Source organism: Rhinoraja longicauda, chromosome 3 (genome assembly GCF_053455715.1).
Source record: "Rhinoraja longicauda isolate Sanriku21f chromosome 3, sRhiLon1.1, whole genome shotgun sequence".
NCBI lineage: Eukaryota > Metazoa > Chordata > Chondrichthyes > Rajiformes > Arhynchobatidae > Rhinoraja > Rhinoraja longicauda.
In genome coordinates this window covers 56,597,327-56,611,175 of record NC_135955.1, presented here as the reverse complement: position 1 = coordinate 56,611,175, position 13,849 = coordinate 56,597,327, and the positions used below count along the sequence as shown (strand labels likewise).

Below are 13,849 nucleotides of genomic sequence, written 5' to 3'. Positions count from 1 at the left end.
TCTAAACACCTGTTTTCGCTTTTTTATTATGGGGTATTGTGTGTAGATTGATGATTAAAAAAAAAGAATTTAATCAATTTTTAAATAAGGCTGTAATATAGCAAAATGTGGAAAAAGTGAAGGGGTCTGAATACTTTCTGAATGCACTGTATGCGTGTGATGTTGGAAGAGCAAGCAGGTGGTTTAAACAAACTACTGTGGCTCTGTGACCCTATCCTGGTGCCAATATGATGCACATTATGTTCTTTTCTTGGTAATCAATAAAATAGTAAACAATCTCTTTAGTATTCGAGGGAACATTTGGTAAATATTAGTTCACATTATGAGGTTGTGAGTGATACTGGTTTTAAATAACTAGCATCAGCTTCAGAGTGATTAAAATGGTAACCTTTTAAGGACTAGCAAGAGCTTCTCTGTGCAACACCTTAATGGGTATGACCACAAGGCACCACCTTGAAGTTCTGCGTCCATTTTATTTTGCAACAGGGAGCAATTGCACCGATGGAGACATCTCTAATTTGTCAGCCCTGGTATATGGTTCAATGGTTTATGGGCTCATCTCTTGTATATTGATTGTTGAGGATGGGCTGCGAGAAATTAATCTCAGATATGCCTTTTAGACATACCTGCCACCTGCTCAGACTGTGTAAAGGCTCAATACAAACACTTTGATAAGTTTGTTCCTTCATGTGAAAAGTTATGTATACTCCATGCCAACATTAGTGCATGGAGAGTAAATTTAGAAATGCGTATCAGGACAGGAGTACTAAACGAATTCTCAGTACTCAAATAACAGATAAGTAGCTCAGTTGATTATCAGTTTGAGGGTTCATTAACAAAACAGTTACCGAGGCTGGTGGTTGAGCCGGTGCTGCTGGAAGATGCTGAAGTGGCAGCAGTGTTCCCTTGGCTGTCAGGTTGGCTCTGTTGCTCTGGAGGTCTGTACAACAAAAATAGGAACATTTTAGAGATTTGGCTGCAATTTGTTGAGGCATTAATTAAAGCTCAAATATGTATATCAAAGCTACTTAAATACTCAATCTGAACATCAAGCATACCAGGTCGTAAAATATACAAAAAGTGAAGCTCTCCCCATTTTGTACCTCAGCCCAACATCAGAAATGCAACTTTTTTTTAAAAAATAGCAAACTTTCGGCCAATTTTCCATTCCATAGCATGAAGCCAAGTGTGAGATTACAAACTGATTGCCATAATTATATTGGAAAATAACTGCAGATGCTGGTTCAAATCGAAGGTATCACAAATTATAATTATAAATAACCGTGTACCCAAGTTTATAACTGATTTTTGACAGAGAACATTCTATTTAGTTAAAGGTCAGGGATGAATGTCAGCTGCTTTTTAAGAATGAGGAAATTGATCAGTTATGATGATCTAGAGTGGTGGAACCAGATTCAACAGTACATTTCAGAAATGAAATGGACAAACAGCACATGAAAAGGACTCCAGAGTAACAGGAAAACAGGACCAAGTAGAAAGCTACAATTCAGTCCAGGCACTCTGTTCTGCATTGCATCTCCTATTTTTAAGATGAAAATGCACAGCAACTTTCAATTTTGTAAGTTGCCCACTCATATATTTGAGGTAACTCTTAGGTCCCCAGGTCTTTATTGCATGCAACCTGTGCTGTCTCCATTTTATTTTATTATGCACAGAGTGGTTGAGAAAAACCCATTTACCTCAACGTAAATTTCTAAATTGATTTCAATTTCTAAACTTGCCTAGTTTCAGGGAAGTTTCCAAGAGGTTGGAAAATAACAAATATAATTCCATTATTCAAAGCAAGGATCGAAACAAAAAGCTGGTCATAGAGGCCAGTTAACATAACAGTTGCCAGCAAGAAAATTAAAGATATTAAAGACATTATTATGAACTTTAAATGCCCTGTTAATCAGGCAAAGTCAAAATAGTTTTGAGAAAGGAAAATGATATCAACCAATTTATTGGGGTTCTATGAACAAGAAACGTGTTGTGGCGGATCAGGCCACTCCTTGGGTCAGCCCCTCGTTACGTGACGGACAGGCGTAAGGGGTTAAAAGTGAGACCAAGGGGAGGCGTGGCTCATCCCTGGGAGAACTACGCTGTGGGCAGGAGCTCACAGCATAATAAAAGAATCTTACTAAAAACTGCCTGGCGTCTTGCCTTTTCTCTGGCCTCCGCCAGGCCACTACAGTGTCATGATTAAAAGGAAGCTGATGAATGTACTATATTTAAGTTTCCAGGCATTTGATAAAATGCTGCATTAAAGATTATTATGGAAAATAAAAGCTCATTGTCGAGGAGATAACATATCGGCATGTATAGGAGATAGTCTGGTTAACAGGATTTATAAATTTATAAACATTTATAAATGTCTTCAATAAATGCACCAAAGCTATGATTACTATATTTGCTTATGACACAAAGATAAATATAAATGTAAGTCGTAAAGAGGACATTTAGAGACTACAAGGGAATACAGATAGGCTAAATGAGCAGGCAAATGAGGTGTTATGTGGGAAAATGTGAAACGGTTTATTTTGGCAGGGCAAATACAAAGAGCATTTATCTAAAAAGCCAGAGATTGCAGAGCTATGAGATTCAGAGGGCTCGGGATGTCCTAATGCATTTTTCACGCAGGTAAAGCAAGTAATTAGAAAAGCTATTGGAATATTATCATTTGAGGCTAGGGGAACAATACAAAACTAAGGACTTTATTTGCTTGCGTAGTATCTTTTTCAGCATTCCCTCAGGATCAAGGACAACTTTCTTCCCCTCCAGTTTTGTGGGTCATGAAGGAGTCCATGAAGCCAGCATGGGAATCAGAGATGGGGGAGGAAGTGGCTGACAGGTAGTACAAGATAGTGCACCTTTCACGGCTAATGCAGAGCTTTTGTGCGCTCCCCATCCACAGCTGAAGTTCTCAATGCCAACATGAATCCTCTTTCTCCACTTTGAGGAGTCATGGAACAGTGGTCCTCAAAAGTCAAGGAAAATTGAACACATTAACCTTTTTCATCAAACTTATTATTGCATCCCTTGACAGAGCTGAGACTAGACGATCAGCTTCAGGGGTCTGGTGTCAGGCAAACAAATATGGCCTGCCTGAATTAGCTGACCAATTATAACTAGGGTTACAATGCTGGGGATGTTGGTCTAGGGGATTAATTTGGTTCACTTACTCTTCCAGTGAATTTGGAAAATTTTGCAGAGGCATAATTGGAGGCTTTTTTTAGAATGCCATGAGATGCCAACTGTAAGCTGGTGAGGCTAAATCTGGAATATTGTATACAATAACACTATTTTAAAGTAAAGATGCTTATGCTTTGAAAGCAGTGCAGGTGTTTCTAAAGTAATACCTGGAATGGACAGGGGTTGGCATCAGAGAAAATGTTACACAGGTTAGACGTATTCACTAGAGTTTAGAGGAACAGAAGGTATTTGATGAAAGCATAGATTCTGAGGTTTGACAGGGCCGATGTAGGGATGATATTGCCTCTTGTGGGAAAAACTAAAGATTCGGAATCAATTTTTCTAACAAAAATGGATTACATATAAGATAGATGGGGTACTTTTTTTGGCACTCAAAGGATTGCGAACCTTTGGAATTCTGCTTTCATCGGACGTTGAGTCTTAAAGTATTTATTAAGGCAGAGTTACATAGATTATTGTAATCAAACATGCAAAATCTTACCAGGATTGCAGTTGGAATACTAAAATCAAATCAACCATGATCTTATTGAATAGGAGAATTGGCTCAAGGTGTAATTTGGCCTATTTCTGTTCCTAATTTATATATGCATTATGTCCTGTGAACCAAATCTAATAGGAATTTGATTTTAAAGCGAGCAATCGCAAAATTAACTTATTTTAACTCACACATCGATTATATTACAAAAGCGCAAATGCTTGAAATTTAAAACAAAACAGAAAATGCTGCAAATACTCAGGCAACATCTGTAGAGAGATGAACAGAGTTAACATTTCAGGTCAATCTTTCTCAGTAACTGTCACCAAGATGAAATATTAAATGTTTCTCTCTCAAAAGATGCTGTCTAGCCCTTTGAGTATTTGCAATATTTTCTGTTTTTATTTTTTTTTACTGCAGTCTTTCTTTGCTTTGGCTTGCAAGTATGCATTACCTGCTTTGAGTTTTGATTACCAGATGAACTGTGAGTCCATCCTGTATTCCATGCTGGGCAAGTGTATCTGGGTCTTTAAGGATCTTTCCAGCAAATATTAGTACAAGCAGCTCTGGCTGTGTCTTGAATCGCTTGGCTATATCTTCCTTGAACTGTTTAAAATAAAATAAAAGTTACAAGATTACTCTTGTACTGTCCCTGGATATCTTTACACAGAAACCAAGTATGTAAACTCATTCAGTACATTCAGAGATCACAGCACATTATACCAAATAGTCAATAATTTGCAAATAAAGTCAACAGATGTTACACAGAAAGGATTGTCATAATGGAGAGCCTTTCATTCACAAGTAAAAAAAATTCAGATGCTAAAAATCTGAAATAACTGAATGCAGGGATTCTTAGCAGGTCAGGCAACATCTGTGGAGTGTGGTTAAATGCTAACTGACCTGTACACTACACCTAGGATATTTTGTTTTCATTTCAGCCTGAGCCTCACATCTCCTTGGTGGTCTTCAGTAGATCATAAGATCATAAGTGATAGGAGTAGAATTAGGCCAGTCGGCCCATCAAGTCTATTCCGCCATTCAATCATGGCTGATCTATCTCTCCCTCCCAACCCCATTCTCCTGCTTTTTCCCCCATAACCCCTGACACCCGTACTAATCAAGAATCAAGATTTAGGCCGTTTTGTTTCATGACCATCATGGGGTAGTCATTCTATCAATGCAAAAGGCATCATTAAATGTGTGCCTGCTGCTGTGTAGTCAGATCTGCCAGTCTGGATGCTAATTACAAATGCATTACTATACACTTTCACCTCCAAATCAGGATGAATACCATGTAAATCTAGTAACCTAAACTATATTAGGTGCTACTGGCTCGACTTCAAATCCAACCCAGCAAGTCAATTGCTTAGACGTGGCATTTGGACAAATACTGTTTGCAGTGATAAAGTTTGGAAGGATGGATTATATTTTATTGGGGTTGCATTGTAAGTTATGTATTCCTCTTCTATTCTGTTTGCACCATTATCCTAAAATCACCAGGTGATAATAGCCTCTGCTACATTACTAAATGCAGCTAAAATGCATAAACATTCCAGGCAGGAATTAACTGCAAAGTTTGCAATCAGTTCCTCAATACCGGAATAACCATGGAAATAATGTGAACATTGCTCTTACGTTTACCATTTAAAATTCTGAAAGTGAAATAAAGGAAAAAAATAAAATTGCCTGACAATATTTCCCCTTCAACCAATGTTTGTGCCCCACAAAACAAACCCACTTTATGTAACTAGATAACTCTGCATCTACCACAAAATCGTTTATCCATCCATCAACATTCACAGTAGACAGTCAAAATCACGAAATGCCACCACAATTCCAAAAAAATCTAATTTTGTTAAAAAGGTTACAAAATCCACCATTAAATATTTGGCCCCAATTTTAACTATAGTACTATTTTCTATATTTTATCCACTGCAGTGAACTAAATATAACATACACAAAAGAATCCCATTTCATTGACTTGCATATTTTTCTTAGACATATCCAGCACTTTCAGACTGTCTCCAAAATGAAACAAATCTTCTCTACAGTGAATTCTACTGCATTGTTATTTGCATTTTCGGGAAAACATTTGTTTCTAAAAACACATGCATCCCCAATTCATTCTAACAAAGAAAATGTCAATCAATGGTTGGTTTGCACTGTCCCGGACAAAAGCAGAAAAAAATGTTCCATTGTGCTACATGCTTGCCAAATTCCAGGCTTTACCCCTATCATTCTAAATCAATGAACAGTCTTGCAGTTGGGGTAGTGATCCATAAGTGTGATGTCAGCAGGTAGAAAATGCAATAAAATTAATTACTTTCTAAATGTGAAACACACAAAGATCTGCTTTTATAAATATTTAAAATTGAGATACTGCTACTTTTATTTAATACCTGCAAGTAACTTTGACGTTCACGGAAGAAACAAATAATACTACCTAGAAAGAAAACAAAATCAAAACAACAGATACTAGAGTATTAGAGTAAAAAAGAAAATGCTGAATACTCAGAAGTCCAGGCCACATCTGTGAGAAGAGAGTTAACGTTTCAGGTTAAACGCCCTTTGTGAGAACTTGGAAGTCAAGAAAGCAAACTTATTAAGCAGCAGAGAGATTGAGGGGAAGAGATATCTCTGATCGGTTAAAACTTTGGTGACTTGGGGATAAGCAGCAAACAAGCAGTTCGACAGTGAGACGAGAAGGTAAGTTGCAGTGAGTTGTGACATGCAGAGCATGGAAGACATACCTGGCAGCTCAACATGGGCATGTCCTCCACTTCCAAAAAAGGATAAAAAAGGAAAAACAACCAAACAAGCTGAGCCAAAATCACATGTACAGACAGAAAAAAAGTCAAGATACCGACAAGTTGGATAATTCAATAGAGTCCTAAAAATTGTAATGTACATGCATTGATGATGAGCTGCTGTTGCTCAGGCTGCATTGGGCCTCATTGCAACAACACTTCATATACTCTGATGTCACATTACAGGCTTCTGGGCCATAGTGTTCAAGGTAGCACTCAATATTGAAATCTACAACTTCAGGTAATTTGACGAAAAATCTGCTGGAGGAACTTATTTATCTGTACAAGTCAACCATCTGTGATATTGGCTCAACTTGTGTGTTATTTTTTTCTCTGGAAGTGGAGAAGATGCCATGTCTCATCTGCTGGACTCTGCATTTCACAACTCCTGGATTATTTTGTCAATGTTCTCACTCTCTAACCTCTTCCATTCACTCATTGACATGTTGTGCTGCTGCAAGTAAGAATTTCATTGTTCCATTTTGGTGCATTGGACAATTAAACACTTTTGTCTCGTGAACTTAGTTTACCATCTATTTCCTGGTTTTACCCCTTCCCCAAACCTCCCCACAACTTTACAAGATTTTATCTCCTTGCCAGTTCTGATGCTGACTCCGTCTTTTTTCCCACAGATGCGAGATGACCTGCTGAATATTTCCAGCATTAAAGTACTAATTTAAGACAGCTGATAAGTACAGATATACAGTATTAAAATGATGATCTGAATATAATTTTCCTGTAGTTGCATGAGGGAAAGACGTCAGCTGAGAACTTTCTCCAGACATGATCTAAACTAGTAAATCAGGAAGAAATTAGACGATCATTTAGCCCAAGGATGTTGGTGCATTGCAACACTCACTTAGTGCTGCTGCAAAACGACACCCTGTGAAGTGAGGCTCTAACTCCAAACATTCCAATCCAGAGGCGAGATGGTGACCAACTGACTTGTACTCACAAATAGTGAAACAGAGATTGACATCCGCTGTTACATCATGTACAAGGGTACTCCAGAACAATGTGTTTTTAAAACTGCATAACAATATAAATGGGAAAACCAATAAACTGGTCTACACAATGCATTGGTAGCAATGGGTTTTGTTCTTGGACATCGTAACAGTGGTTATTAAGCGAGAAAAACTGTTAACATTTCCTTCTTACCAAGTTTGGGAAGTCGAATGAAAAATAGAGTTCTAAGAAAATTATAAAATGTGATATTTAGAAACATTAATGCATGTCATTTTAAAACTACGAATAGAGATGCATTAACTTAACTTTTATAAACAGGCATTTATTTCACAAAATGCTGGAGTAACTCAGCAGGTCAGGCAGCATCTCAGGAGAGAAGGAATGGGTGACGTATCAGGTCGAGACCCTTATAAACAGGCAGATTTATTTAAAAAAAGATAATGCTTCACAATTTGTTGGTCAGGCTAAAGTCATGATGATGTGTCTAGATTTTAATATCTGATATGGAGGGTAAAAAAGATAGAATAAATGAACTAACATTCTAAGGACATCGTAAAACACTTCACACTGATATTTTGGCCAGTGGGAAAACTGCTGTGTTCAAACAACAGAATGAATCTTCCATTAATCTGTTTAATTATTTTCCAATTCTAATGAAAACATTCTTCAGCAATGAAGTAGGTCCAATATGCTTCCAATGCCTTTGATTAAAGCTGATCTGATTTCTTGCTATCACAATATGTTGAATGAAAAGTTATCAATTAATTTCAGACCATCATATATGCTTAAGATTAGATAACAATTCCCTCTGCACAATGGAAACCTTGTATTCAATTCAATCACCTGAACAAAAATGCAAATGCATAGGCCAAGTGGTTTAATGCAAATAAAAAACAATGAACTTCATATTTTCTAAACAATGATAATTCTCTATGGATAGGTTACACAATAGAATAGACAATTTGGTCCCATTGTTCCTGAAATGCCACTCAATAAAATTACAGCTGATCTTTTCCATGAATGCCATTTCCCTGCACTAACTCCATGTCCTGATTCCCTTAACATCCAACTGTCCATCGTTCGGTCTTCAATACACTCAGTGACTGAACCTGTACAGCCTTCTTGGATCCAAAGGCTTGCTCTTACAGGGTGAAGTAATAACTTCTCACCTCCATCTTGATCCTTGTTTCAGACTGTGACCCCCAGTTCTAACAACCCAGCCACCCTATTATGCCTTGGAAGAATTCTGTATGTTTCATTGAAATCATCTCTTATTCTCCCAAAATCAAAGTAAAGGTCCAGTTTGCATAATTTCTCCTCAGAATTCACATTTACCATTTCAGGAGTCAATCTGCTGAAGAAAGACAAAATGCTGAAGTAACTCAGTGGGTCAGGTAGCATCCCTGAAGAACATGGATATGTGACGTTTTGAGTCGAAGCCTTCTTCAGCCGTGTTTTCCCTTGGTAAACGAGCATCTGCAGTTCCTTGCTTCTTCATCAATCTGCTGAACCACAACTGCACTTCCATTGTAAATAACCTTCCTTACGTAGAGAAACCAGACCTGTACGCAATATTCCAGACAAATTTTCTCCAGAGAAAGACTTCATTTTCAGACTTTTTTCCCCCCAGTAGAGCCCAACATACAATTTGCCTTCCCAGCTGCTTACCTTGTCGACAAATTAACGTCCAGTGATTTGTGGGCAAGGACACCCAGGTCCCTCAGAACACTGAGGCACCTCAATCACTCAATGTTTAAAAAGCTGCTCGGTGTTTATATTTCACAAAGTAGATGAGGTCACTTTTTTCACGTTATATTTAATTCATCATATTCTTGACCATTCACCTACCCCATTTCTCTCGCCAAAGTCTCTTTGCGTTTTCCTCATAGCCCCACACTAATTCCAAATTCCTCAGCAGACTTGAATCCATTACCTGTGATTTCCTCATGCAAATTGCTAATAAAGATCATGAATAGCTGCAGCCGATCCTCACAGCTCCTCACTTGTGAGTATCCCCAAACCAAAATGATTTGCTTATTTCTAATCCATTTACTGTCTGATAACCAATCAACAGTCCTCGCCAGCACATTAGCCCCAATAATGTGCACTCTAGTTTTATTAAATAACCTTGTATAACATTATGAAAGTACAAATACACCACATCAATCAATCTGCCGCTTATTCATTCTACTTGTTACAAATTCTAAAAGCCTCAAGATTTATAGAAAGCAAATTCCCTTTCATAAATCCGCAGACATTCCACAAACATATTATTATTTTCTGTGTGCCTTCGTTAATAGAGTCCCCTACTATTGGTATCAGGCCCTGTTCTGAAGCTCCGTTTTCCCTCTCTCTTCTTAAATAGAGGAATTACATTTGCTATCTTTCAGTGATAACCTTTGGGAAAGTATGGAGTTATAGAAGACGACAACCATGCTGTCCAAGATGGCTACCCGAGCTAGGTCCATTCCATGTGTTTGGCCCAAATTCCTTTACATCTATATACCTGTCCAAATATCTCCACCACTTCCCTTTGGCAGCACATTCTACATAACCCCACCCCATATGAAGAGGTTCCCTTTAATTCTTCCCCTCTTGCTTTAAATCTCTGCCCTCTAGTTCCAACTCCCCTATCCTGGGAAATGTCTGTGGCCATTCACCTTACCTATGCTATTCATGATTTTATATACCTTCTCACCCCTCAGCCTCCTAGAAAGAAAGTCCCGGCCTATGCAATCTCTCCTTATAACGCAAACCTTTCAACCCCATCAACATCCTTTTGAATCTTTGCTGCACCTTTTCCAGCTTAATGACAGCATTCCTATAGCTCAGCAACCGGAACAGCACACTATACTTCACAAACGCCTTGTACAGTTGAAACATGACGTCCTAACTTTTGTACTCAATGTCCTGACTGTTGCATCAGAGCCTGCTTTGGCAACCTGAACGTCCAGGATTGAAGGAGACTAGTAGGTGGTAGATACTGTCTGTACCGACTTACAGGTACCGACTTTCCCACCATCGAAGAGATCTATAGGAGGCGCTGCCTTGAAAACATGGCCAATATCAAAGTCCCACACCACCCCGGCGAAGCTCTGATTTTGCTCCTGCCATTGGGAAGGTGGTACAATAGCCTGAAAAAAGTAACTGCCTACTTTAAAAACACTTCTTCCCAGCAACCATCAGATTCTTGAACACCACACAACACGAACCTCAACAACTATGATCTTCTGTGGACTTCGGTTTTGTTGGCAGGATTATAGTCTTGACTCTTTGGATCCCTTCCAAACTTCTTACCTCTCAACTTAAACTTATGCCTTCTTGTCTTAGACAAACCCATCAGGAAAAAAAAAAAATTGCCATCTACTTAATCTATCCCTCTCAACTTTTTACATCGCTCGCTCTTTAGCCACCACTCAGCCTCCACTATTTCAGGGAAAAGAAACCCTATCTATTCAGCTTCTCCACATAACTGAGTGAGAGAATGGATGGAGAGAGTGAAGCATCACATACAGTATTGAATACAAGACCGACAAAATTTCAGCATTAGAAAGCATCACTTTTAGAAACACAGAAGTTTTATATGGGATGAAAGTGTTTACACAACCTCAGGATAGTTACTTGAAAATATGTCAAGACTAATTCTGCACACTTCTAGTCAACCATAGTCCTTTTAATAACACTATTCACTTGAATTGATGTTTGGTGAAGAGTTAAGCATGTATCCCAATCAATTTTAAATTTGTTTGATCAGCAAACTTCTTTAAAACAAGTTTCTGTACAATATATAATAGGCATATTTTAAAATGAGCAGTTGAGATCATGAAACATGGAAAATAATTTAATATCAAAACGTTATTACTAGAAGACCACAGCAAACTTTACAATTTGTCCGAAAGTCTAAATATCAATATAATATACAAGTTCTCAAACTTTACAAAGTGCAAGTACCTGCACAATGGGTGTTAGTCTTTCATTGTGCAAATATACTAGTGGCACAGCCAGCAGAGCTGAAGGTGTGTAGGTGTGTGTGTGTAGGTGTGTCTGTGTGCACACGCGCGCAGGTGTGCGTGTGTATGTAGGTGCATGTGTGTGCTCACTAGATGAATGGTACTGCTTCCTTGCCATCTGGCAAGAATTTGCTTATTTCCTTCTTAACTGTGCCCACAAACAGTAATTGAAAATATGCTTGTTTAGTACAAATTAGTTTACATTTTCGAATACATTGGTGCAATAGAGTAAAGTTCTGCTATCTACAAAAGTTCTTGGACGACTCTGCCACAGGCGACGATGACAGGGCGTACAAAGAACTGATCAAGGAGTTTGTGGACTGGTGCCAGCGGAACCGCCTCCGGATTAACGTGGGGAAAACCATGGAGATGCTGCTGGATTTCCACCAGCGCAGCCATGTCCCCCGACACCGGTGAACATCCAGGGAATGGACATCGGGAGGGTGGACTCTTATACGTACCTGGGTGCTTACCTCAACAATAAACTTGACTGGACCGAAAACATCAATGCACTGTACAAAAAGGGCCAGAGCAGACTTCATCTGCTGAGGAAACTCAGGTCCTTTGGAGTGCAGGCAGCACTCCTAAGGACCTTCTACAACAGTGGTTGCATCAACCATTTTTCTATGGAGTGGTCTGCTGGAGCAGCAGCACCTCAGCAGCGGAGGGGAAGAGACTCGACAAGCTGATCAGGGAGGCTAGCTCTGTCCTGGGTTGCCCCCTCGACTCAGTGCAGGCAGTGGGAGAGAGGAGGATGATGGCAAAGATAACATCGCTGCTGGACAACGACTCCCACCCCAAGCAGGACACTGTCACTGCACTGAGTAGCTCCTCCAGTGACAGATTCCTTCAGCCCAAGTGTGTGAAGGAGAGATATCGGAGGTCCTTCCTTCCTGCTGCTGTGAGACTGCACAACCAGCGCTACTCCCAGCAGGCGAGTCAACAGTAACAGTTTAGGAATACACAGTAAATGATGACAATTTATCCTTGTCTTTATTTTTATTTATAATGAATGATCTCTTGCTATCCACTTTGCTGCTGTAACACTGCAAATTTCTCCGGTGTGGGACAAATAAAGGAATATATTATTATTATTATATAGTCTCAGTTAAACACATGACTCAGATCCAACTCATTCAATTTTCAACATTCAAAGCGCACACTAGAAGTCCAGAATAATCCTGCCTGTTCATGTGCCCTTTCAGGTATCATAGGACAAAAGCATTTTGACAGTGATCTGATGAGGATTTAACAAGCTACGTCTTGGAAGACTCTCCCTTTGTGTAGTTGAATAGGATAGATAATCACATAGGCACTGATGCTACGTACAAGCCTCATGGTACCCCACCAAATGTGTCAGGTATCATACATGTTTGGCTCAGGTCAGACCCCATCAAGCCAGGTCATGTCAGCACTGCTCAGCAATTTATCCAGGTCAGGAAGATTTGCTCAGCTCTTCATCAATATTTCCCATCTAATCTTCAGCCAGATGAAATTGTTAAAAATGTCAATAGCTGTTTTCAGTCTACACTAAAAATTGAATGTTGTTTCCAATCTTGCTAAATTTCAGCAGCACAGTAACGGTTCAATTATAAATAGGCAAAAAAAATCCAGCTCCTCCGATACAATATGATGGAATTCACTAGAAATTATATTCCCCAACCTGATTCATTTAGAGAGCACATAGCTACCATTTAACTAATCGAGTCACAGATTTTGATACAGCATGGAAACAGGCCCTTAGGCCCAACTTTCCCATGCCAACAAAGATGCCCCATCTACATGTCCCACCTGCCCACATTTGGCCCATATCCCTTTAAACCATTCCATTCCAATTACCTGTCCAATTGCCTTTTAAATGTTTTTATAGTACTGCCTCAACTACCTCCCCTGGCAGCTCATTCCAGACACCTGCCACCCTCTATGGAGTACAAATAGCTTGCTAGATTCTACCTTCGATTTAAACCAGCATCTGCAGTTCTTTCCTACATAGCTTGCTAGATTATCAATTTAGACATATCTGTTCAAATATTTACATATTGTTGATTGCTTCATTTAAACCAAATTTAAAACTTTCTGAAAAAAATCTTGCAAGAGATTGGGACTTTGTCTTGCATGAAATACACACATTTCATGCAAGAACATTCCAAGCAAATATTGTACCTAATTTTCGGTTTTAATCTCTCATTTTGGGCCACAATCACACATTATCCTATTCTGACAAAGTTGCATTTCCATTGGCCTACGTCTAGGTCTAACACTTTTGCCATTATGTACTATATCTGCACATTTCTACCTCCCTCATTACTTTGATAAATCTCAAAAATGTTTCCAGAAACCTCAGGACACTCAACTTTCCAACATCATTCTCTTCA

General features: G+C 38.9%; 1 protein-coding gene across 2 annotated transcripts in view; it reads right to left on the bottom strand.

Moving 5' to 3' along the window:
• LOC144592021 (ubiquilin-1-like) overlaps positions 1-13,849 on the bottom strand; it is a 35,304-nt gene that overhangs the window by 19,902 nt on the left and 1,553 nt on the right. For both annotated transcript variants that reach the window (XM_078396191.1, XM_078396190.1), the window contains exons 2-3: positions 4,143-4,294; positions 849-940 (exon numbers count right to left, since the gene is read on the bottom strand). In XM_078396191.1, the coding sequence (XP_078252317.1) occupies positions 849-940; positions 4,143-4,294 (244 nt within the window). The remainder of the gene's footprint in view (positions 1-848; positions 941-4,142; positions 4,295-13,849) is intronic.